The following is a 26,880-nucleotide window of genomic DNA, read 5'->3' on the forward strand; positions in this document are numbered from 1 at the left end:
AGCCCTGGAGGCAAGCTTAGGTCTAAAAAATCAGATCTAAATTTGTTTCAGAGTTAACATGGCATTCTACAAGTCTATTTCAGAATTAAGGTGGAAACATCAATACTTCTGCGTCTTTGCCTGAAGAGGACAACAGAAACTAGTGATAGTGGTTCCCAAACTTGTTTCCATTAGAATCATCTGTCAAAATTCCAAACCTGTTAAACCTCAGACCAGTCAATCATAATCTCTGGGCAAGGATCACAGGCATCTGTAACTTTTACAGCTTTCCAGGTGACCCCATGTGACAAAAAAAAATGGAGACCTGTGAATTAATGGCATCCACAAAATTCTTTAGTTTCATCCCAGGTGTTGAATCTACCATTCTGCCTCTTGAATGGTAGAGTCTATAATAATGAAAATATCTTTTTATGGTCAACCTACAGGAACAAGTGAGGCCAGAGGACTCTCTGTGGTTACTTTATCTCAATGAATGTAAATTGAAGCGGAAAGTAAAATTTCTTCTTTGAAAGCCAGGAAAAGTCAAGCCATCCATCAAGTTCTTCTCAAAACCATCTAATCATTATTATATAAGCAAAACACATGAGGTTATTTTATAGCAGAAAAATTAGTACCTATTTTAATGTTTTGTGATTGATTTTTGTTTTTGATCAGATTATGTCTGTAATAAGTACCAAAGCAATGACAAATAAAGTAAATCAGGAAGTAATTTTTGTCTAAATTATAATTATGATTTAATAATTTTATTTGAGTTAGCTTTATTACCCAACTTTATTAATTACCTAATCCTTTGTAACTGGGTAATTAAAACTTTTTTAATGCTCTTAAATGGTCCTGTTATAGAAAAAAAATGATGTAGTTACTGAGCCTTTTTATACTTACATATATTACAAATAATAGACATATCTGTTCCGGGTTGAAAGAACACAGAAGTTTATTGATTTATTTAACAAGGCCTTTATGATTAAATGCTCTCCAAGATGGCAGCGTAGAAGGGCATGCACTCATCTTCTCCTGCAAGAACTTCAAAATTACGACTGGCTGCTGATCAACCACCAACAGGAAAATGTTGGGTCCCAACAAAAAAAGTTACCCCATGTCCAAGGGCAAAGGAGAAGCCCCAGCAAGATGGCAGGAGGGGCAAACTCACATTCAGAATCAAACCCCATACCCACCAGAGATGTTCAGAGGGCTCAAACAAAACCTGTGTGCACCAGCAGACCCCACAGAGACTGAGCCAGACCTGTCTTTGAGTGTTCCAGTGTCTCCTGCAGATATACAGGTCAGCAGTCACATGCTGCAGGGGCTCTGGGTGCAGCAGACCAGGGTACGGCATAAGCCCTCTTGGAGAAGGGCACCATTAATGCCCCCATAATGCCACCAGAACTTACACAGGACTGGGAAACAGACTCTTGGAGGGCATAAACAAAACCTTGGGCTCATCAGAACCGAGGAGAGAGGAGCAATGACCCCACAAGAGACTGACCCAGACTTGCTCATGAGTGTCCAGAAGTCTCTGGGGAGGCATGAGTGCAGCAGTGCCTGCAGGGGACCTGTGAAGGAGGTCACCATTATCTTCATTACCTCCACCATAGTTTGGCCTCAGGTCAAACAACAAGGAGAGAACACAGCCCTGCCCATCAACAGAAAATTGGATTAAAGATTCACTGAGTATGGCCCTGCCCATCAGAATAAGACCCAGTTTCCCCTTAGTCTCTCCCATAAGCTTCCATAAGCCTCTTATCCTTATCCATCAGTTCAGAACAGTTTCTCAGTCATGTATGACTCTTTGCAAACCCATGAACTGCAGCATGCGAGGCGCCTGTCCATCACCAACTCCCAGAGCTTACTCATGTCCATTGAGTTGATGATGCCATCCAACCATCTCATCCTCTGTTGTCCCCTTTTCCTCCCACCTTCAATCTTTGCCAGCATCAGTATCTTTTCAAATGAGTCAGCTCTTCCCATCAGGTGGCCAAAGTGTTGGAGTTTCAGCTTCAACATCAGGCCTTCCAATGAATATTCAAGACTGATTTCCTTTAGAATGGACTGGTCGGATCTCCTTGCAGTCCAAGGGACTCTCAAGAGTCTTTTCCAACACCACAATTCCAAAGCATCAATTCTTCAGTGCTCAGCTTTCCTTATAGCCCAACTCTCACATCCACACATGACTACTGGAAAACTATAGCCTTGACTAGACGGACCTTTTGTTGGCAAAGTAATGTCTCTGATTTTTAATATGCTCTGTAGATTGGTCATAACTTTTCTTCCAAGGAGTTAGCATCTTTTTATTTCATGGCTGCAGTCATCATCTGCAGTGATGTTGAAGCCCAAAATAGTAGTCTGCCATTGTTTCCACTGTTTCCCCATTTATTTGCCATGAAGTGATGGGACCAGATGCCATGATCTTCGTTTTCTGAATGTTGAGCTTTCAGCCAACTTTTTCACTCTCCTCTTTCACTTTCATCAAGAGGCTTTTTAGTTCTTCTTCACTTTCTGCCTTAAGGGTGGTATCATCTGTGTATCTGAGGTTATGGATATTTCTCCCAGCCATCTTGATTCCAGCTTGTGCTTCATCCAGCCCAGCATTTCTCATGATGTACTCTGCAAATAAGTTAAATAAGCAGGGTGACAATATACAGCCTTGATGTAGTCCTTTTCCTATTTGGAACCAGTCTTTTGTTCCATGTCCAGTTCTAACTGTTGCTTCCTGACCTGCATACAGGTTTCTCAAGAGGCAGGTCAGGTGGTCTGGTATTCCCATCTCTTTCAGAATTTTCCACACTTGATTGTGATCCACACAGTCAAAGGCTTTGGCATGTCCATCAGAGGGCAGAAAGAATGAAAACCACAATCCAGAAAGCTTAACCAATCTGATCACATGAACCATAGCCTTGTCTAACTCAATGAAACCATGAGGACTACCCATGATGGAAGAGTCATGGTGGAGAGTTCTGATAAAATGTGGTCCACGAGAGAAGGGAATGGCAAGCCACTTCCTTGTTCTTGCCTTGAGAACCTCATGAAAAATATGAAAAAGCAAAAAAATAGGACACTGAAAGGTGAACTCCCAGGTCAGTATATGCAGAATATGCAACTGGACAACAGTGTAAAAATAATTCCAGAAAGAATGAAGAGACAGAGCCAAAGCAACAACAATACCAGCTGTGTATGTGACTGCTGATGGAAGTAAAGTCCAATGCTGTAAAGAGCAATATTGCATAGGAGCCTTCAATGCTAGGTCCATGAATCAAGGTAAATTGGAAGTGGTCAAACAGGAGATGGCAAGAGTGAACATCAATATTTTAGTTATCAGTGAACTAAAATGGACTGGAATGGGTGAATTTAACTCAGGTGAATATTGTATCTACTACTGTGGGCAAGAATCCCTTAGAAGAAATGGAGTAGCCCTCATACTTAACAAAAGAGTCCAAAATTCAGTACTTGGACACAATCTCAAAAACAACAGAATGATCTCTGTTTGTTTCCAAGGCAAACCATTCACTATCACAGTAATCCAAGTCTATGCCCCAACCAGTAATGCTGAAGAAGCTGAAGTTGAACAGTTCTATGAAGACCTACAAGACCTTTTAGAACTAACACCCAAAAAGGATTCCTTTTCATTATAGGGGACTGGAATGCAAAAGTAGGATGTCAATAGAGAACTGGAGTAACAGCCAGTTTGGCCTGGGAGTACAAAATAAAGCAGGGCCAAGGATAACAGAGTTTTGCCAAGAGAACACACTGGCCGTAGAAAACACCCTCTTCAAACAACACAAGAGAAGATTCTACACATGGACATCACCAGATGGTCAATACCAAAATCAGATTGATGATATTCTTTGCAGCCAAAGTTGGAGAAACCCTATACAGTCAGCAAAAACAAGACCCAGGGCTGACTGTGGCTAAGATCATGAACTCCTTATTGTAAAATTCAGACTTAAAGAAAGTAGGGAAAACCACTAACTAACCACCAAGTTCAGTTCAGTTCAGTTGCTCAGTCATGTCCGACTCTTTGCAACCCCATGAATCACAGCATGCCAGGCCTCCCTGTCCATCACCAACTCCCAGAGTTCACTCAGACTCACATCCATCGACTCAGTGATACCATCCAGCCATCTCATCCTCTGTCCTCCCCTTCTCCTCCTGCCCCCAGTCCCTCCCAGCATCAGAGTCTTTTCCAATGAGTCAACTCTTTGCATGAGGTGGCCAGAGTACTGGAGTTTCAGCTATAGCATCATTCCTTCCAAAGAAATCCCAGGGCTGATCTCCTTCAGAATGGACTGGTTGGACCTCCTTGCAGTCCAAGGGACTCTCAAGAGTCTTCTCCAACACCACAGTTCAAAAGCATCAATTCTTCGGCGCTCAGCCTTCTTCACGGTCCAACTCTCACACCCATACATGACCACTGGAAAAACCATAGCCTTGACTAGACGGACCTTAGTTGGCAAAGTAATGTCTCTGCTTTTCAATATGCTATCCAGGTTGGTCATAACTTTTCTTCCAAGGAGGAAGCGTCTTTTAATTTCATGGCTGCAATCACTGTCTGCGGTGATTTTGGAGCCCCCCAAAATAAAATCTGACACTGTTTCCACTGTTTCCCCAACTATTTCCCATGAAGTGATGGGACCAGATGCCATGATCTTCGTTTTCTGAATGTTGAGCTTTAGGCCAACTTTTTCGCTCTCCTCTTTCACTTTCATCAAGAGGCTTTTAGCTCCTCTTCACTTTCTGCCATAAGGGTGGTGTCATCTGCGTATCTGAGGTTATTGATATTTCTCCCGGCAATTTTGATTCCAGCTTGTGATTCTTCCAGCCCAGCGTTTCTCATGATGTACTCTGCATATAAGTTAAATAAGCAGGGTGCCAATATACAGCCTTTACATACTCCCTTTCCTATTTGGAACCAGTCTGTTGTTCCATGTCCAGTTCTAAGTGTTGCTTCCTGACCTGCATGCAGATTTCTCAAGAGGCAGGTCAGGTGATCTGGTATTCCCATCTCTTTCAGAATAAGGGCCTAGATCTGATAGATAGAGTGCCTGATGAACTATGGAATAAGGTTCATGACATTGTATAGGAGACAGGGATCAAGACCATCCCCATGGCAAAGAAATGCAAAAAAGCAAAATGGCTGTCTGAGGAGGCCTTACAAATAGCTGTGAAAAGAAGAGAGGTGAAAAGCAAATGAGAAAAGGAAAGATATAAGCATCTGAATGCAGAGTTCCAGAGAATAGCAAGAAGAGATAAAGCCTTCTTCAGTGATCAATGCAAAGAAATAGAGGAAAAGAACAGAATGGGAAAGACTAGAAATCTCTTCAAGAAAATTAGAGATACTAAGGGAACATTTCATGCAAAGATGGGCTCGATAAAGGACAGAAATGGTATGGACCTAACAGAAGCAGAAGATATTAGGAAGAGGTGGCAAGAATACACAGAAGAACTGTGCAAAAAAGATCTTCACAACCCAGATAATCACGATGGTGTGATCACTAATCTAGAGCCAGACATCCTGGAATGTGAAGTCAAGTGGGCCTTAGAAAGTATCACTACGAACAAAGCTAGTGGAGGTGATAGAATTCCAGTGGAGGTGTTTCAAATCCTGAAAGATGATGCTGTGAAAGTGCTGCACTCAATATGCCAGCAAATTTGGAAAACTCAGCAGTGGCCACAGGACTGGAAAAGGTCAGTTTTCATTCCAATCCCAAAGAAAGGCAATGCCAAAGAATGCTCAAACTACTGCACAATTGCATTCTTCTCACATGCCAGTAAAGTAATGCTCAAAATTCTCCAAGCCAGGCTTCAGCAATACGTGAACCATGAACTTCCTGATGTTCAAGCTGATTTTAGAAAAGGCAGGGGAACCAGAGATCAAATTGCCAACATCCACTGGATCATGGAAAAAGCAAGAGCATTCCAGAAAAACATCTATTTCTGCTTTATTGACTATGCCAAAGCCTTTGACTGTGTGGATCACAATAAACTAGACTATAAAGGTATGACCAAAATCAAAGCCCTTATAGTTATATAGCGGAAGTGACAGATAGATTCAAGGGATTAGATCTGATAGAGTACCTGAGAACTATGGGTGGAGATTTGTGACTTTGTATGGGAGGCAGTTATCAAGACCATCCCCAAGAAAAATAAATGCAAAATGGCAAATGGTTGTTTGAGGAAGCCTTACAAATAGCTGAGAAAAGAAGAGAAGCTAAAGGCAAAGGAGAAAAGGAAAGATATTCCCATTTAAATACAGAGTTTCAAAGAATAGCAAAGAGAGATATGAAAGCCTACCTCAATGATCAATGCAAAGAAATAGAAGAAAACAATAGAATGGGAAAGACTAGAGATCTCTTCAAGAAAATTAGAGATACCAAGGGAACATTTCATGCAAAGATGGGCTCGATAAAGGACAGAAATGGTCTGGACCTAACAGAAGCAGAAGATGTTAAGAAGAGGTGGCAAGAATACACAGAAGAACTGTACAAAAAGATCTTCACGACCAAGATAATCACGACGCTGTGATCACTCACCTAAAGCCAGACATCCTGGAATGTGAAGTCAACTGGTTCTTAGGAAGCGTCACCATGAACAAAGTAGTGGAGGTGATGGAATTCCAGTTGAGCCATTTCAAATCCTAAAAGATGATGATGTTGCAGTCCTGCACTCAATATGCCAGCAAATTTGGAAAACTCAGCAGTGGCCAGAGGACTGGAAAAGGTCAGTTTTCATTCCAATCCCAAACAAAGACAATGCCAAAGAATGTTCAAATACTACACATTTGCACTCATCCCACATGCTAGCAAAGTAATGCTCAAAATTCTTCAAGCCAGGCTTCAACAGTACATGAACTTCCAGATGTTGAAGTTGGTCTTAGGAAAGGCAGAGGAACCAGAGATCAAACTGCCGACATCCGTTAGATCATCAAAAAAGCAACAGAGTTCCAGAAAAACATCTTTTGCTTTATTGACTACGCCAAAGCCTTTGACTGTGGGTCACAACAAACTGTGGAAAATTCTGAAAGAGATGGAAATACCAGACCACTTTACCTGCCTTCTGAGAAACCTGTATGCAGGTCAGGAAGCAGCAGTTAGAACTGGAAATGGAACAACAGACTGGTTTCAAATCAGGAAATGAGTACATCAGGGCTGTATATTGTCACACTGTTTATTTAACTTATGTGCAGAGTACATCATGCATAATCTGGGCTGGATGAAGCACAAGCTGGAATCAAGATTGCCAGGAGAAATATCAATAATCTCAGATATTCAGATGACACCACCCTTAAGGCTGAGAAGGAAGAGGAACTAAAGAGGCTCTTGATGAAAGTGAAAGAGGAGAATGAAAAAGTTGGCTTAAAACTCAACATTCAGAAAACTAAGATCATGGCACCTTGTCCCATCATTCATGGCAAATAGATGGGGAAACAATGGGAACTGTAAGAGATTTTATTTTGTTGGGCTCCAAAATCACTGCAGATGGTGACTGTAGCCAAGAAATTAAAAGACTCTTGCTCCTTGGAAGAAAAGCTATGACCAACTTAGAGGGCATATTAAAAATCAGAGACATTACTTTGCCAACAAAGCCCATCTAGTCAAAGCTATGGTTTTTCCAGCAGTCAAGTATGGATGTGAGAGTTGGATTATAAAGAAAGTTGAACACCAAAGAATTGTTGCTTTTGAACTGTGGTTTGGAGAAGACTCTTGAGAGTCCCTTGGACTGCAAGGAGTTCAAACAGTCAATCATAAGGGAAATCAGTCCTGAACACTCATTGGAAGGACTGATGCTAAAGCTAAAACACTGATCTTTTGGCCACCTGATGTAAAGAACTGACCCATTTGTAAAGACCCTGATGCTGGGTAAGATTGAAGGCAGGAGGAGAAGGGGATGTCAGAGGATGCGATGGTTGGATGGCATCACCGACTCCATGGACATGAGTTTGAGCAAGCTCCAGGAGTTGGGGACGGACAGGGAAGCCTGGCGTGATGCAGTCCATGCAGTCTCAGCGAGTTAGATTTGACTGAGTAACTGAACTGAACTTATCCTTAAATACTATAGGTGAAACCCAGAACTGGGTGCTGTGGGTAGAATGATGGGCAAGATCCTTGTACTCATGAAGTCTATAGTTTAATGAGGAGGAAATTCACTTTAATAAATATAAAAACAACTTGTTAGTATTGGAATAAGAACTATGAAAAATAACTTATGATAGAGCATGAAATATCTGACTTGCCTGTAGTAAGTGTGGTGAGTTAAAGAAAGGGGCTTCCCTGGTGGTGCAGAGGTTAAAGCATCTGCCTGCAATGTGGGAGGTTTGATTCCCTGGGTTGGGAAGGTCCCCTGGAGAAGGAAATGGCAACCCACTCCAGTATTCTTGCCTGGAGAATCCCATGGATGGAGGAGCTTAGCGGGCTACAGTCCACGGGTCGCAAAGAGTCGGACACAAATCAGCGACTTCATTTTCACTTTCCAAATAAAAGGAATCTGGGACTTCATGAGACAAAATTGGTATTAGGAGAAAATGGGGGGTGACTCCAGTGAGGGCTTTTCATTTTTGTTTGTTTCATCCAAATTTGAAATTGAATAGAAATGAGTTTTCTCAAAGAAGTGTCTGCAAACATAAAAAATTAGCACCTGGAGTTACCATTTTTGTCACCATTGGCATTAAGTGAGTTTGGGACCAAAAGCATAGAATTCTCAGTCATCACTCAGCCACTTCCCAGCTCTGTGACATGAGTGATACCAGTTTATCTTTAAACACCTCCTTGTCTCATTGCCTTGTTGATTACAGGGAACATGTGCATTTACACGTGCTAGGGTTTTCTAATGAATCATATGCAGTGAGACACCCCAAGTTCAAGTACTGGTATATGAGTGCTCAACCGTGAGCTCCTTCTTTACGCAGAACCCTTTTACACAGATGGCTATTGTGTTGAAAGTAAAGCATTTTAATTAAAGGACGCATAGCAGTGGGTTCTAAAATTAGATGTACAATACCAATCAATGGCAAAGCTTAAAAGTGTGTAGCCTAATCCCAAGAGATTTTAACACAGTAGCTCTTATAAGGGGCCCAGAGTTATCATGTGTTTCAGATGGTGAGCTGAGTTTAGAAACCACTTACCTAAGAAAGTTATAAAATTATCGTCCCTTTTGAAATGTAATCAAGAGCATATATAGGAGTAAAATTCAGTACCTTAACTTCTAATTGAACCTAAACTGGCAGAGAAAATCCATTGCTGATAACAGGAGACACATCACATTGTGATGTAGTTACAGAGTCTTGAATTAACATGTCAGCTGAAATGGTTTTCATCCAAGGATACACTGGAAACTCCCACAGTGAAGTTGATGCATGGTTGTAGAACAACAACCACTCATCACTCTCATGCTTCTGCCAGGCACTGTCCTAAGATCTAAAACTGTAAAACTTCAACCTTGGCTCCAAGTTCTACCTCAAAGCTGTGAGTTCATCAATTTTGGGCTCTAAGAAAAACAGTCTGTTAAACACTGAACTTAGGTGTGTATGTGTGTATCAGCAATTTTTAGCTCTTCAGTCCATTATATAATTATGCCAGGTTATTTTTCTCCTGGAAGTTGAAACCAGTCAGCCCTCATTTGTTAATAACTACATCTATGGTTATCATTCGCTGTCACTACACAAGGTATAATTTGAAGGGTGGACTTAAAGGAAAAGTCCAGAATGCAAGAACATTTGTGAAATTGTACACATAGTGTATAGGTGACTTGATAAGTGGACTTAAATGCAAGTATTTTGGCATAATGTAGTTATATTACTGTGTAGAAAGCATTCTTCTAGATGGGAGAAATAGCATAAAAATATAATAGTGACTTTCAACTTTTCTGGGAATTAATTTATTAAACTTTTTATCTAATGAAAGATAATTTTTAAATTTAAAACAGTTTAACAATTTTATTAATTTAATCTTTGACTTCTTTTTTCTTCTAAACACACAAAGACCATATAGGGTGTTACATTTCAAATATATCTTTATATAGAATTCCAAGTTTTTCAATTCAGAAACTTGACATGCTGCATTTTCCAAGTCACCAGATAAATCTTTAGCCTATTTTAAGTATACTGTTAAGTAACTTGGGCTTCCCAGATAAGAGATGCAGGTTTGATCTTTGCATTGGGAAGATCTCATGGAAGAGGAAATGGCAACCTACTCTAGTATTCTTGCTGGAAATTTTCATGGAGAGAGGACCCTGGTGGGCTGCAGCCTGTGGGGTCACAAAGAGTTGGAAGCAACTGAGCACACAGAGAGTTACATTAAGTAACTTAAGGGATGCAAAAACTTCAGATGCTTGAATACCCATCCATACTCATAGTGTTAAGAACCTAGAATTTGGAGCAGACTCTGTTTTCAAATTCTGGCTGTCACTTAATAGCTACACAATCTCAGGTAAATGCCATAAGTTTTCTTAGTTTCTGTTTCCTCATCTTTAAAATAGGAGTAATAAACCTACCTCCCTCATAGAGGTCCTGTGAGAATGAAGCAAATACATATATATCATCTTTGGTACCTGAAAGATGCTCTCAAAAATTACTATGATCATTTCCTGCCACTTATATTCCTTAGTTGGGAGGAGGTTTTATTTGTACAGGCCCCAGTTATGAAAAAGTAATTAATTGAATTCCTATTACTGATCAGCACATTGGTGCCTGCTTTCATATTTTCATATGAATAGTAGCAATATGAATTCATTTGCACCCCACATTTTCATGCCCTTATTGTTATCAATGGCAGGGTGGTAGAGTTTTGGAGAAGAAAGGGAAGGAGAAACGTAAATCCGTGTATTGGTTAAAGTAAAACAAAGGTCCTAAATCTCAGTGGCATGTCGCAGTTAAAGTGTATTTCTTGTTCATATAAATGGAGAATGGGGACAGGAGAATCTGTTTCTGCTGCTATTTAGAAACGCAGGCTGAGAGTGGTTGGCTCTTTCACTAAATTGCAGGGCTGTAATTGTCTCCCTGGAGATTCACAGATGGAGGAAAAGCTAGTGAGGTGTCTCTAAGCAAATATCCCCTTGGCCAAGTTCGGTCACGTGACTGCGACAAAGGCTGGGAAACACGTTTAGGAGGAAAGGGAAACTAGTTTGGTAAATAGATAACAGTTTCAGCCACAGGGTCTGAAAGGACGCACCTGAGAGCATGCAGCCACAAAAAAGTTTAGTATTAATACAGAATGGAAAAAAAAATGAAGACATTGACAGTCTTATGGGAAAGAGTAAGGGAGTAGATGAGAAGGGATGAATGAAACTATAAATAGGAATAGTGTTTCTTAAAGGGAGAGGGATGATGGTGTGAAGAGCAGTGAGGAGAAAGTTGCTGAATGAAGTGTTACTATCAGAAAACATTGGATAGTTTCTGAATTTTGCCAGGCAGTGGCCCATGTGTAGAAAAGTGGAAGTTTTGGCTTTTTTGTTTCTTTTAAACATATTCTGCAATATGACTCCTGAGTGTCAAACATAGTACTTAGTCCTACTTGATCATAAATATGATTAAGACTGGTGAGAAAACAGTGAAATGTGTAGAGATCCCTGAATAAAGAATTCCCATCTTCCTTGTCTCTAGCTTTCTGTTTAGGTTAGTTATAAAATCCAGCGCCCTTGCCTGTGAGATTAAAAACCAGCCCAAGAAGGCTAACTATATTGTCAGGAAGGTGAGAATTTTCTCACCAAAAAAACATGTCTAAACTAGAGACCATGTCCTGCTTTGGTAGTTTATGTATTTGTATGATTTATGTAACATGTCAAACAGTCTATCACAATGTTTCCATTCAGTTCAGTCACTCAGTTGTGTCTGACTCTTTGGGACCCCATGAACTGCAGCACTCCAGGCCTCCCTGTCCATCACCATCTCCCGGAGTTCACTCAAACTCCAGTCCATCAAGTCAGTGATGCCATCCAGCCATCTCATCCTCTGTCGTCCCCTTTTCCTCCCGCCCTCAATCGCTCCCAGCATCAGAGTCTTTTCCAATGAGTCAACTCTTCGCATGAGGTGGCCAAAGAACTGGAGTTTCAGCTATAGCACCATTCCTTCCAAAGGACACCCAGGCCTGATCTCCTTTAGGATGGACTAGTTGGATCTCCTTGCAGTCCAAGGGACTCTCAAGAGTCTTCTCCAACACCACAGTTCAAAAGCATCAATTCTTCGGTGCTCAGCTTTCTTCATAGTCCAACTCTCACATCCATATGTGACCACTGGAAAAACCATAGCCTTGACTAGACGGACCTTTGTTGGCAAAGTAACATCTCTGCTTTTCAATATGCTATCTAGGTTGGTCATAACTTTCCTTCCAAGGAGTAAGCGTCTTTTAATTTCATGGCTACAGTCACCATCTGCAGTGATTTTGGAGCCCCCAAAAATAAAGTCTGACACTGTTTCCACTGTTTCCCCATCTACTTCCCATGAAGTGATGGGACCAAATGCCATGATCTTAGTTTTCTGAATGTTGAGCTTTAAGCCAACTTTTTCACTCTCCTCTTTCACTTTCATCAAGAGGCTTTTTAGTTTCTCCTCACTTTCTGCCATAACGGTGCTGTAATCTGCATATCTGAGGTTATTGATATTTCTTCTGGCAATCTTGATTCCAGCTTGGGCTTCTTCCAGCCCAGCGTCTCTCATGATGTACTCTGCATAGAAGTTAAATAAGCAGGGTGGCAATACAGCCTTGACGTACTCCTTTTCCTATTTGGAACCAGTCTGTTGTTCCATGTCCAGTTCTAACTGTTGCCTCCTGACCTGCATATAAGTTTCTCAAGAGCCAGATGAGGTGGTCTGGTATTCCCATCTCTTTCAGAATTCTCCACAGTTTATAGTGATCCACACAGTCAAAGACTTTGGCATAGCCAATAAAGCAGAAATAGATGTTTTTCTGGAATACTCACTTTTTCCATGATCCAGCAGATGTTGGCGATTTGATCTCTGTTTCCTCTGCCTTTTCTAAAACCAGCTTAACCATCAGGAAGTTCACAGTTCACGTATTGCTGAAGCCTGGCTTGGAGAATGTTGAGCATTACTTTACTAGTGTGTGAGATGAGTGCAATTGTGCGGTAGTTTGAGCATTCTTTGGCATTGCCTTTCTTTAGGACTGGAATGAAAACTGACCTTTGCCAGTCTTGTGGCCACTGCTGAGTTTTCCAAATTTGCTGGCATATTGAGTGCAACACTTTCAAAGCATCATCTTTCAGGATTTGAAAGAGCTCAACTGGAATGCCATCACCTCCACTAGCTTTGTTTGTATGATGCTTTCTTTCTAAGGCCGACTTGACTTCTCATTCCCGAATGTCTGGTTCTAGGAGAGTGATCACACCATCATGATTATCTTGGTCGTGAAGATCTTTTTTGTACAGTTCTTCTGTGTATTCTTGCCACCTCTTCTTAACATCTTCTGCTTCTGTTAGGTTCAGACCATTTCTGTCCTTTATCGAGCCCATCTTTGCATGAAATGTTCCCTTGTACCTCTAATTTTCTTGAAGAGATCGCTAGTCTTTCCCATTCTGTTGTTTTCCTCTATTTCTTTGCAGTGATCACTGAGGAAGGCTTTTATCTCTCCTTGCTATTCTTTTGGAACTCTGCATTCAGATGCTTATATCTTTCCTTTTCTCCTTTGTTTTCCCGCTTCTCTTCTTTTCACAGCTATTTGTAAGGCCTCCCCAGACAGCCATTTTGCTTTTTTGCATTTCTTTCCCATGGGGATGGTCTTGATCCCTGTCTCCTGTATAACATCATGAACCTCCGTCCTTAGTTCATCAGGCACTCTATCAGATCTAGTCCCTTAAATCTATTTCTCACTTCCACTGTATAATCATAAGGGGTTTGATTTAGGTCATACCCGAATGGTCTAGCGGTTTTCCCTACTTTTTTCAATTTAAGTCTGAATTTGGCAATAAGGAGCTCATGATCTGAGCCACAGTCAGCTCCTGGTCTTGTTTTTGTTGGCTGTCTAGAGCTTCTCCATCTTTGGCTGCAAAGAATATAATCAACCTGATTTCGGTGTTGACCATCTGGTGATGTCCATGTATAGAGTCTTTCTCTTGTGTTGTTGGAAGAGGGTGTTTGCTATGACCAGTGCGTTCTCTTGGCAAAACTCTATTAGCTTTTGCCCTGCTTCATTTCATATTCCAAGGCCATATTTGCCTGTTACTCCAGGTGTTTCTTGACTTTCTACTTTTGCATTCCAGTCCCCTATAATGAAAAGGACATCTTTTTTGGGTGTTAGTTCTAAGAGGCCTTGTAGGTCTTCACAGAACCATTCAACTTCAGCTTCTTCAGCATTACTGGTTGGGGCATAGACTTGGATTACTGTGATATTGAATGATTTACCTTGGAATCGAACAGAGATCATTCTGTCGTTTTTGAGACTGCATCCAAGTACTGCATTTCGGACTCTTTTGTTGACCATGATGGCTACTCCATTTCTTCTAAGGGATTCCTGCCCACAGTAGTAAATGTAATGGTCATCCGAGTTAAATTGGAAGCTCACAGGAAACAGTGCTGTTAAGATGGAACTGCTCTTTTATTCCTTTTGTCTAGTCCCCTGTCCTTTTCATTCATAAAGCAGGGGTCCTCAGTCTCCAGGGTCTAATGGCTGATGATCTGAGGTAGAACTGAAGTAATAATAGTAGAAAATAGTTGCATAATATATGTAATGCGCTTGAATAATCCCAAAACCATCTCCCACCCCTGACAGTGGAAAAATTGTCTGCCATGAAACTGGGTCCTGGTGTCAAAAAGGTTGGAGACCCCTGCTTTAAAGAGTGTTAGTATGTTTTGTAATCTTACTGCAATTTGTACAAAAACTCCTCTGTTTCCCTTATTCATTGATCTTCATTCTGCAAATACTTGCTGAGGGTCTTCTCTGTATCAGATAAGGGTCTCCCAGTTAGTACTCCTTGTATGAAAAATAATTTTGTTAGTATTTGGAGGGTATTTTTTTCTGTACTTTCTGGGCAATTCAGGAAGGAGAAACTCTGCACTGCCAGTAACATTCCTAATTAGAATGAAGTGTATCAAGATATCTGCCTAATATATCCAAAAGTTTATAAGAATCCAAGTTTTAGTTTAGATTTTCTGCTAATAGTAACCTCTTGCCTGAAATGAAAAGTAAGATTAAATATCAATAGTTCTCATAATCGTATAGAAGAAGGCAATGGCACCCCACTCCAGTACTCTTGCTTGGAAAATCCCATGGATGGAGGAGCCTGGTGGGCTGCGGTCCATGGGGTCGCTGAGAGTCAGGCACAACTGAGCAACTTCACTTTCATTTTTATGCATTGGAGAAGGAAATGGCAACCCACTCCAGTGTTATTGCCTGGAGAATCCCAGGGACGGGAGAGCCTGGTGGGCTGCCGTCTATGGGGTCGCGCAGAGTCGGACACAACACGACTGAAGTGACTTAGCAGCAGCATAATCCTATAAGTTTATAAGAATTCAAGTTTTAGTTTAGATTTTCTGCTAATAGTAATCTCTTGCCTGAAATGAAAAGTAAGATTAAATATCAATAGTTCTCATAATCATATCTTCCAGATATGGTTGTCTAGATGAACATAGTTGATGTTGCTATGGGTAAGTGATAAAATATTGGGTTGGCCCAAAGGTTCATTCAAGTTTTTCCATAAGATAGCATGAATGAACAAACTTTGGGCCAACTCAATATATTTGTTCTATAATATGATTTTTAAAAATCTTACATGTAGAATTATGAACATTTATCCAGATAAATTTGATTGCAGGTAATTTTCAGGACATATCATAATTTGTGTAACATTTCTTTCATTGGATACAATTCATTTTTAATTCGTGCTATGATATCACTGCAGTTAGACTGTATACATTCATGATTCTTTTCTTAAAATTGCTCTAAACTAAAATAATTTATTTTAAAAACGCTTGCCAAATTGCCTTTCAGGAAGTTAATGCTGACTGCAGTTCCTACTAATGATGTATGAGAATGTCCTGTTTTTTGCCCCTGTGCTGAGACTAAGTACTACCCATCCCCTTTTAATTCGAACTTCAGAATCTCACAGATATTTGAAATGTTGCAAAAATATCACTTTTCTAAAAAAGCAAATTTCTCTTATCAGGATAAAGTTAGTTTGTAATTTTGTGAGATGTAACATGCAATTACTATGTTCAGACACGCTTCATGTCTGCTACAATTTGACTTTTCTATTAGAATTTATTACCTTATAATTTTAGGGGGTTGATTATCATTGGCCTTCAAATTAATTTTACATTTCTAAAATTGTCGTGATTTTAATTTCAAACTTGGAAACAAACAAACAAACATGATTTGTGAAAGCTATATAGGAGGTCAGGTTCAATGCCTGGATGGGGAAGACCCTCTGGAGGAGGGCACGGCAACTCATTCCAGTATTCTTGCCTGGAGAATGCTCATGGATGGAGAAGCCTTATGGGTACAGTCCATGGGGTCACAAAGAGTCAGACATGACTGAGCGACAAGCAGACACACATATTAAGTACTTGAGTCAAAAACAGAATTGTCTCAAATATAATTTCCTAAACTTCAAGTCTATCTAATATAACAACTCATTCTGGAAATGAATTAATAGTATCCCTATTTTGTAACTTTGTTTTGGCAAAATAATCACCAAGACAGACCGTTTAGTTGATCTTTTGAGACAAGATATGCCTCAAATGTATTGTCTTCAACTCCACTTTTACCTAATGTGGTACCTGTTGCCAAAAATGAAGAGTTTTAACCTTTTTTCTTTCCTGGGTAACAAATTACAGGAAAAAAAAAAATCAGAGCAAAATCCTGCTTCTCCCAGGTATATTCATGTTCTAGCCACTGGATTATTGCGCTTTTTAAAAACGCAGTATGCAGTTTTATCCCTTTGTTGTCTGGCTCAGACTGCTTCCTCTGCCTCCAATACCCTGTGTTTTGGTGAGCTTCTTCTCATTCCTCAGAAATATATGTAAAATAGATGACCAGTGCAAATTCAATGCATGAAGCAGTGCACTCAAAGCCCATGCTCTGGGACACCCAGAGGGATGGGGTGGGGAGGGAGGTGGGCGGGTGTTTCAGGATCGAGGGACACGTGCACCCGCAGCTGATTCGTGTTGATGTATGGCAAAACCCACCACAATATTGTAAAGAAATTATCCTTCAATTAAAATAAATACATTCCAAAAACTCTATGTAGTAGATATGATACATGATGCCTATTCCTACACGGTCCTTGTAGAACTACTGAAGTTCCTTCCCATTAAAAGTGGACTGCACATAGTCAGCAGTGTTTCTACTGTAGGATTCTGGATAACCAGGCTAGCCAAGTGCACCAGAGGTGAACCACTGAACAAAGCTGAGCTGAACCAAACACGTGCTGAGGAATTTGGGATGGTCTCTGAGAGGCTGAGCAGAGCTGAAACTGAAGGGTGACTTGCACTGGGGACAGAATAGAAGCCACTGTGTCAAACCTTAGCATGTACAGTTAAAGTAGAGCAGAAATCATAGCCAGTCTGCAGAATAGTTTCCACAACTGACTTTTCATAAGAGGTAGCATTCCAATCCATCCATACTTTCTACCAGTTTAAACCATTTCTCGCCCTTGAAATAAAAGGATGTTGAAAAGAAGGTAGATCAAATGCTTTCTTGAAGCTTTTACTGAGTACCTGTAGACCAGTTAAATCACTTTTAATCTGTTAGGTATTTGTACACATGATACAATATCTTGTCAATTTGTTTTTTCAAGTGAAGACCTAAAATTGAGTGTTCCCTATAAGCTCTACATAATGCTAAGTATTATTATAATGCATGTGTTATTCTCACATCAACACTCTATAAAGTTGGCATTCACTCCATTATTATTAATGAGGTTTTATCCTTTGCCCAACATCATTGTTGGAAACACAAGGAGCCATGATTGCAAAACAATTCTGCCTAAGTTCAAGCAGCGCATCTCAAACCACTATATTGAACCAACCCCCGGCACTAATAGTTGTTTATAATCTCTCTTGCTAAATGGTGAGCTCCTTGAAGTTAGTGTACCGTGTACATTGTTTCAAATGTTGGGATAGTGCCTATTGAGCACCAAATGCTCAATATAGGTTAACATTGAATTAAAATTCTCTAGCATTACCCAGATTGTAATCTCTGGTTACTGATCTGTTTCTGTCTAAGCCATTAATATTAGGACAAACATATAATGTCCCACATATATATGGGCATTTGTACAAACATCAGATGCCCAAGAGCTTCCCTGATGTCTCAGTGGTAACGACTCCACCTGCCAGTACAGGAGACATGGGTTCAGTTACTGGATGAGAATGATACCCTGGAGAAAGAGATGGCAACCCACTCTAGTATTCCTGGCTAGGAAATCCCAGGGACATAGGAGCCTGGTGGATTACAGTCCATTTGGGTCACAAATAAGTCAGACATGACTAAGCAACTAAACAACAAACAGCAGGTACCCAAATTATGGAGATTCTTAATTTTCTGTTTTCTCGGTGTGGAGATAAATAACGTATTTCTTTTATATTTTTGTACTGTTGTTGTTCAGTGACCCCATGGCCTGCAGCATGCCAGGCTTCCCTGTCCTTCACTGTCTCCCGGAGTTTGCCCAAACTCATGTCCATTGAGTCAATGATATCATCCATCCATCCTTTGTCACCCCCGTATCGTCCTGCCCTCAATCTTTCCCAGCACCACGGTCCTTACCAGTGAGTCAGCTCTTTGCATCAGGTGGCTAAAGTATTGGAACTTCAACATCAGTCTTTCCAATGAATATTCAGGGTTGATTTCCTTTAGGATTGACTGATTTGATCTCCTTGCAGTCCAAGGGACTCTCAAGAGTCTTCTCCAACACCACAGTTTGAAAGCATCAATTCGTCAATGCTCAGCCTTATTTTTGGTCCATACATGACCACTGGAAAAACCATAGCTTTGACTATATGGACCTTTGTTGACAAAGTAATGTCTGTGTTTTAATACACTGTCTAGGTTTGTCATAGCTTTTCTTCCAAGGAACAGGCATCTTTTAATTTTATGGCTGCAGTCACCATCTGCAGTGATTTGGGAGTCCAAGAAAATAAAGTCTGTCACTGTTTACATTATTTCCCCATCTATTTGCCATGAAGTGATGGGACCAGATGCCATGATCCTCATTTTATGAGCGTTGAATTTTAAGCCAGCTTTTTCACTCTCCTCATTCACCTTCATCAACAGGCTCTTTAGTTCCTCTTCCTTTTCTGCCTTAGGATGGTGTCATCTGCATATCTGAGGTTATTGATGTTTCTCCCAGAAATCTTGATTCCAGCTTGTGCTTCATCCAGCCCAGCATTTTGCATGATGTACTGGTGTATACGTTAAATAAGTAGGGTGCCAGTATACAGCCTTGACGTACTCCTTTCCCGATTTGGAACCAGTCCGTTTCTCACTGTTGCTTCCTGACCTGCATACGGTTTTCTCAGGAGGCAGGTCAGGTGGTCTGGTATTCCCATCTCTTGAAGAATTTTCCACAGTTTATTGTGATCCACACAGTCAAGGACTTTGGCATAGTCAATGAAACAGAAGTAGATGTTTTTCTGAAATTGTATTGCTTTCTCTATAATCCAGTGGGTGTTGCCAATTTGATCTCTGATTTCACTGTCTTTTCTGAATCCAGCTTGTGCATCTGGAAGTTCTTGGTGCACATACTTTTGAAGCCTAGCTTGAAGGATTTTGAGCATTACCTTGCTAGCATGTGAGGTGAGCACAATTGTGCAATTGTTTGAATATTCTTTGGCGTTGCCCTTCTTTGGGATTGGAATGAAAACTGAACTTTTCCATTCCTATGGCCACTGCTGAGTTTTCCAAATTTACTGGCATATTGAGTGCAGCACTTTCACAGCATCATCTTTTAGGATTTGAAATAGCTCAGCTGAATTCCATCACCTTCACTAGCTTTGTTCATAGTAATGCTTCCTAAGTCCCACTTGACTTCACAGTCCATGATGTCTGGCTTTAGGTAAGTGATTACACCATCGTGGTTATCTGGGTCATTAAGACCTTTTTTGTATAGTTCTTTTGTGTATTCTTGCCACCTGTTCTTAATTTCTTCTGCTTCTATTGGGTCCATACCTTTAGGTCTCTCCTTTATTGTGTTCATCTTGACTTGAAACATTCCCTTGGTGTTTTTAATTTTCTTGAAGAGATCTCTCGTTTTTCTCATTCTATATTTTCTTGTATTCCTTTGCATTGTTCACTGAAGAAGACTTTCTTATCTCTCCTTGCTATTCTTTGGAACCCTGCATTCATATAGGTATTTTCTTTTCCTTTCTCCTTTGCCTTTCACTTCTCTTTTCTCAGCTGTTTGTAAGGCCTCCTCAAACAGTCATTTTGCCTTGTTGCATTTGTTTTTCTTGGGGATGGTTTTGGTCACCACCTCCTGTACAGTGTTACAAACCTCCATCCATAGTTCTTCAGGCACTCTATCTACCAGATCTGATCTCTTGAATTTAATTTTCACTTCCACTGTATAAATGGTAAGGGATTTGATATAGTCATACCTTAATGACCTAGTGGTTTTCCCTGCTGCTACTGCTAAGTCACTTCAGTTGTGGCCGACTCTATGCGACCCCATAGACGTCAGCCCACAGGGCCCCCGCCCCTGGGATTCTCCAGGCAAGAATACTGGAGTGGGTTGCCATTTCCTTCTCCAATACATAAATGTGAAAAGTGAAAGTGAAGTCGCTCAGTCGTGTCTGACCCTCAGTGACCCCATGGACTGCAGCCTTTCAGGCTCCTCCGTCCATGGGATTTTCCAGGCAAGAGTACTGGAGCGGGGTGCCATGGCCTTTTTTCCGTACTTTCTTCAGAGTAGCTACTTTTTTTCACACTGTATACTGTACTCAGTCGTATTTTAGAAAGTATGAAGATTGTAATATAAAACTCAGTGGAACATATTTAATAAACCTAATGGTAGCAATGTCCATTTTTCATTCAGTTCACTCACTCAGTCGTGTCTGACTCTTTGCAACCCCATGAATCGCAGCACGCCAGGCCTCCCTGTCCATCACCATCTCCTGGAGTTCGCTCAAACTCACATCCATCGAGTCAGTGATGCCATCCAGCCATCTCATCCTCTGTCGTCCCCTTTTCCTCCTGCCCCCAATCCCTCCCAGCATCAGAATCTTTTCCAATGAGTCAACTCTTCGCATGAAGTGGCCAAAGTCCTGGAGTTTCAGCTTTAGCATCATTCCTTCCAGAGAATACCCAGGGCTGATCTTTAGAATGGACTGGCTGGATCTCCTTGAAGTCCAAAAGCTAGTAACATGATCAAGTTAAGTACAACAGTCAGGTTTGGAGTGAAGGAAATTTTAATGATTTTAGCTGATATTTCCATAAGTGGCAATGAGTACTAGTAGGACTATGCAATTAGAAATCCTGAAACTGACACAGTTTCTAATTCTATAATTTTGTTTCTAATGCCAGGATTGAATTAGTACAATTTGATTTACCATGGGAAGAGTCCATAAAGCATTTTGATCTGCTGCCAAATATGAATAACAATATTTAGCCTGCATGTCTGTATTTTTCTTTTAAACAATATATTCCCATGTTCATTCCTATCAATAGATTTCAAGTAAAGCAAAATTTGTACTATTGAATTCTCCTAGAAAAATAAGAAAAGAGGATAGGGAAATGACTTGTTTGCACTTTTATTTAATAATTATTTCAAAATCAAAGCAATAGAACAAGGCTACCTTTAACTGAATGTCACAGATTACCATTTACTGAGAAACTGATAAGATACACCTCTTCTCTCTTCCTCTCTTTATGCAGTTTAGCAAGAGTTTAATCATCACTAGATCCTTGATAAGCAGACATCTTGTCATTTTGCCCACACCATACCTTATGAGTAGCTACAGCAAGCATGCTTTTTAAATTTGAATTTTCCTTCAAAAATGAGTCATTGTCTTATCCTACAAATATATCAGCACAGGAAAACGCACAGAAAAAATCTATACTGATGGCAAAATATTTGTCATAACAAAAACACTGGAGACAATTTCAATGTCTCTCAATAATGACTCTAAGGTATAGCTTTTCCAATAGGCTACACTCTTAAGGCAACTGTTGAAAGGAATAAGACACCTCTCTATGAATTACACAGGAAAATCTGCAAGGCACGTTAAATAAAAGTGCAAGGTACAGGGCAGTGTACAGTACGCTAAACTCATTTGATAAAATACCTTGGAAATGCATTCCCAAGTTCATGTATTTTCCATTCAAATAAATTGTTTAGAAATTCAAGTTTCAGCAGCCATTATCTCAAATGTTTGAGATTCTTTAAATGATCCTTTTGATTTTGCATTGTAGCTGACTTCCAACTTCTAGCCTCCATTACTAATAAAAGTGTCTATGGTTTTGATAAATTCTTTTTTCACATTTTTTAATGTGCAGAGTCTCTTTGTGATATTCTCTTCCTAGGTACTCAGTTGGGCAGAAGGAAGAGGCATGCCTCCTCGGTGGCTTTCTCATTCTCCCATCCCCATTATGGTATGGGAAGCAAGGAGGGCTAAAACCAGGGCTGATGAGCTGATACATGCAGAGGTGAAGTCTGGCTGCAGCTGGTTCCTGTATAAATGAAGGGATCCCATCACCAAGGCCTTTTAAATGATTGCTCCTCTCCCTTCTGGAAACAGAGGCCCTTCTTTCTTCTTTTCGAAGAAAGGGCTTCATGTTTCCTTTCCTCTCCTGTGCTTTATTGGAGATGGCAGGCCTTAGATTTGGCCTTCTTGGCACATCAGCCAACTAGAACAGGTAGAAAAAGAAAGTTTCTCCAGGGTAAGGACACCGAAGCTTCCAAACAAAAGGAATGTAATAGCAGACATCCTGCCAGTTCCCTTCTCAGGCAAGAACCAACCAACCCTTGTGTCCTGTTGGCAAAACCCCTTGAAATTGAACCACTTCCAGGAATACAAAAACAACTAACATTCTAGGACATCTGTGTTATTTAATGAAACTTTTTAGACAAATTGATCAGTGACTTTCCTTTGGAATGCCTTGGACCCAACATTTTGTGGGTTTGATATAGACTTTTTGAATATTACAGAATAGGTATGAATTGGGGCAATTGCTCTCTTCTTCAGAGAGAGTATCAGATTTGTCAGTATCAAAGTTGGCAAATGAAAATACAAAGCCAGTTCAGGCTTCATTTCTGTGGGTTTTCTTTTAAACAGTATAGCCTATCCTTTTCCAGTGAACAGATGTCTGGTTGAACAAAAATTGAAATAGTCAATTCACCTAGCAAGAGAAGCAAAGAACAAAATGAGAGAGGATTTGTGATTTTTAGGTAATAATTATTTACAAAGCAAAGTAGTTGAAACAAGTCTTCCTGGCATGAAGTAGTATTTAAGATAGTTCAGACGCGCTAATTTGGTACAAAATTTGCATGTATTTGTCAACTGTATTTATACACCCACACAAACACACTCCCACATACCCTGGTACATACAGACCTCTAAGATCACACTGCCAAAATGTATCTATACTTTTAATATTTCGTGGTATTAAGTTAAATTTTATTTCAAGGACTGTCACAACCTAGAGATAAATAGGATCCAAGTACTGAGATAATACATTTTGGAAAATAATATTTTTATGATAAATCTTACATACCTATCATCATTCCAAAAGCTCCGTATACTCTAGATTCTAGAATTAAAAGGGGGAAAGGTTTTACATTTAGGAAGTATAAGCTAAAAGTATTTCAATTCAATATAGAATAAGCTGAAAGTATTTATTTCAATTCAATATAGAGTATTTATCAGAGTCAAGATAACAATCAGTGTGTACAAAAATTTACATGACAAGAGGAACAATAGACAACGTAGCACCTTTAGAAAAATAATTAAAAGATTTGTTGCATTTACAGGTAAGTGCCACACGGAAAATTTACAACACAGTAATTTACTGCAATCAATGACAGGAGAGTTCCACAAAGAAACAAAGCTCTTACACCCCAGATTTTCGGAAGGTATTATTGGAATGCTTAACTGTAACCACAGAATTTGTACATCCTTAAGGACTGAGCTCACAAAAGTCACAAACGGTTTTCACAACATATATTATGTAAACGGAGTCCACTGTGTTCGGACAGCTGGCTTAGTGTCTCTGACAGGTGTGAAGCCTGGAAGAATTGCTGGCTTGATGGTGATCTTTCTGCATCCGGCAAGACAGGCCTTCTCCACAGTAACAACGCTGGAATATCTCCAGCCCGTGGGAGCCTTTTCTCCTGTGCTTGGTGCACACTTGACCTTCCTTGAGAACAGGTTTACAGATCTTGGACCAGAAATGTCTAGCACAACACAGCCCTGCAGCGCAGTCCGATGAGCGAAGACAGACGGTACCTTCTTGTGCTAGGGAGACAATAGGAAAAGTACTTGGTCACTGCTAAGCCTGCATCATTCCATTCAGGTAATCCAAAAGACACTCTAAAGGTGCTAACAAAAACGTCTTTAGATCCTTTCACCTACCTTTGGTATGATACGTTCTTGAAGACAGTGTAGTTCTTCTCGAGTACCCATCCAAGGTACTGTGTTCATTACCAAAGCTTTCAATAATGGTTTCCTCGATTTCCCCTCGATGGAAATGATTTTGATCAGAAGGCATGCATATCCCTAAGGAAGCAGGAGATAGTGATTAACTCCAGAGCTGTAATATGTTCCTGCTAATAGCTGTGACTGTGGCAGTCTGCTATGCCTATGCCAACTTGAGCTACCTCCTTGCAGTGACATTAAACAGGAGCCAGACTTCCTAGTGTTAAAGCAAAACTCCCCAATGGACAGAAGCATCAGTGTGTGCGCTGTGCACTCATACATAAAAGCCCCAAACTAGACACTTAAAATACTTTCTCAGCAGCCATGGTAGTGGCCGTGAAACTTCTGCCCATTTTAATATCACCCTTGGGGTAAGAAAAATAAAATCAATCAGTCACTTAAAAAATTGTATTTAAAAATAACTTTCCTGCCCTCTGTGCTATAAGGATTCTGTCAGCCTAAGTTAAGCAAATGCAATGCCAGCTGCCTGGAAGATTACAATCTTTTCCACCAATTACTTTACTGTACACTGTCTATATTACAGAGAGATTGAGTTAGTTCATCCCAGAGTATTATTGGGTCCTAAGGAGGATCGCCACGCTGAAGTTTATTTCTGGAGCCTTCTTGGGCTGAATCTACCTCTCTGAGACATTAAAATTACGTAGATCTGTGGTTGAGGGGAAGAGTACTTATTTTAAGATAGCAGGAGGTAGAAGCAGATAAAGATGGAGAAGCCAGGATGTGAGGGCATCGAGATCTCCTTTAAGAATGATCTGCACAGATAAATTGCTCGAAATGACAGCTTGAACGCAGATCGTGAAAGAGGCTACCTGGCAGAGCTGTGAGAAGCACGGTAAGAAAAATGGAACAGGCAACTACATGCCCGTTCTGATGTCCTTGGGGTCTCTGTAAGTTCCACCGCCCTGCCCATCTTCATTCTCAAATTGTATCAAGGCTCTCTAGACAAATTCTTATGGAAGTGTCCACTCTGAGGTAAGGCGCCCTCTTAAGTAATCGAGGGGCACAAAGGGATATAAGAAGCTCCAAGACCTCCGTACTTATCTTTGCTCCCAGGTTAAATAGTAGCCTGAAATCTTTTCCGGGGAACCTCGCACGTTGAACTCCCATTGGCAAGGTAGTGCCAAAGTGTTCTCAGCTGAGAGGATTTGCTCTCAGCTGTAGGCGCGGAAGCAGAGGACGGTTTGAGTCCGAAAGAGAGCTGCCCGACTCACCGTTTTTGCAGTGATTCCCAGGGCAGCACATAGCGTGACGCATGCAGCGTTTGCGCAGCTTCCGACAGGCTTGGCAGATTTGCGCGCCGGCCCCGCGGGGGGGACTGGCGCAGTACTCGTCCGCGCTGCACTCCGCGTCCTCAGCGCACGGGTATGGCTGCGGGAAGGGGGCCGGGAGAGGGTGAGGCGCTTGGGCACCCAGTTCCGCACTCCTGGACGCCTCACAGTCCCTTTCAGCCCACCTCTGCAAAACCTTGCCGCTCACTGCTCCCAAAGGCAGTTGCCAAACGCACCTTGAACTACTCTTACACAGCCCGTTCTGCGCCCTCTTCCCCAGATGGGACCCGTTGCAGCATTCCCGATCCGCAAGACCCTTCTCACCTGGTGTTTGTCGTGGTACTTGTTGACTCCCTCAAAAGGAATCCCGGGAGCCGCGCTGACTGCGGAGCCTGGGTGCCCGGCAGCGCCGCTCATCTGCGGGGTGTTCTTGATGGCGTTGGAGTTGAGAACGAAGTTCAAGGTGGCGCTCACTCCCAGCAGAGGGTGACCGCAAAGAGCCGCAGCCACCAGGGCGACCAAGACCCGGGCAGCACCCGCTGTGCCCAGAGCCGTCATCTCAGAAGGACTCAAGGGAGAAAAAGAGAAAGGAGGAGTGTCGCTTTGCACGCCTAGTCCCCGCGGAGCTGTGCTGGCGCCGCTGCAGAGACAGGACTCGGAGCGCCTCCACCGGTCCCAGAGTCCTGACCCTGAGTGCAGGGCTCTGCGCCGCCACCGCCGCCGCGGCTGCCTTTATACTGCGGGCGTCGAGCGTTCCGGCCCCTCCGGGGAAGACAACAAAGCCGGATTGGGATTTCAAAGCGTTGGGAGGGGCTGGAAGGAGGTGTGTTTGTGTACATGAAGGGGAGCCTTTGACACTCTTCACCCCACCCCTCCCTTGCGAAGTCCTGCCCCTGTCCAGCTCGCCTTGGGGTGACTGTAATCAGCGAGCACTAGAGGAGACAACTTTAATAAATGCGGGAAGTGGGAGGAACCTCGGGAGCTCGGGTGCCCTTGCCTTGGAGTAGGAGTACTGGGATCTGA

The 26,880-nt window shown here is 41.3% G+C and overlaps 1 protein-coding gene across 1 annotated transcript; it reads right to left on the minus strand.

Annotated features, from left to right (window-relative positions):
• Window positions 1-21,325: 21,325 nt before the first annotated feature.
• On the minus strand, window positions 21,326-26,564 carry DKK1 (dickkopf WNT signaling pathway inhibitor 1). Its single transcript, XM_012102454.5, has 4 exons — window positions 26,182-26,564; window positions 25,801-25,957; window positions 24,506-24,649; window positions 21,326-24,388 (listed from the first exon to the last, which is right to left on the minus strand). Exons 1-4 carry the CDS (start codon window positions 26,413-26,415, stop codon window positions 24,135-24,137), a joined length of 789 nt encoding a protein of 262 aa, XP_011957844.2. The 5' UTR covers window positions 26,416-26,564; the 3' UTR covers window positions 21,326-24,134.
• Between the last annotated feature and the right edge of the window lie 316 nt (window positions 26,565-26,880).

This window comes from Ovis aries, chromosome 22, assembly GCF_016772045.2.
Source record: "Ovis aries strain OAR_USU_Benz2616 breed Rambouillet chromosome 22, ARS-UI_Ramb_v3.0, whole genome shotgun sequence".
Taxonomy (NCBI): domain Eukaryota; kingdom Metazoa; phylum Chordata; class Mammalia; order Artiodactyla; family Bovidae; genus Ovis; species Ovis aries.

Bases quoted from the DNA above. Each gene is read 5' to 3' on its own strand.
- DKK1 (XM_012102454.5), bottom strand. From the start codon at position 26,415: ATGACGGCTCTGGGCACAGCGGGTGCTGCCCGGGTCTTGGTCGCCCTG. The intron at 24,650-25,800 runs GTGAGTCGGGCA...CTGCTTCCTTAG, and splicing joins TGGGAATCACTGCAAAAACG to GGATATGCATGCCTTCTGAT. The intron at 24,389-24,505 runs GTAGGTGAAAGG...TTGTCTCCCTAG, and splicing joins AAGAACGTATCATACCAAAG to CACAAGAAGGTACCGTCTGT.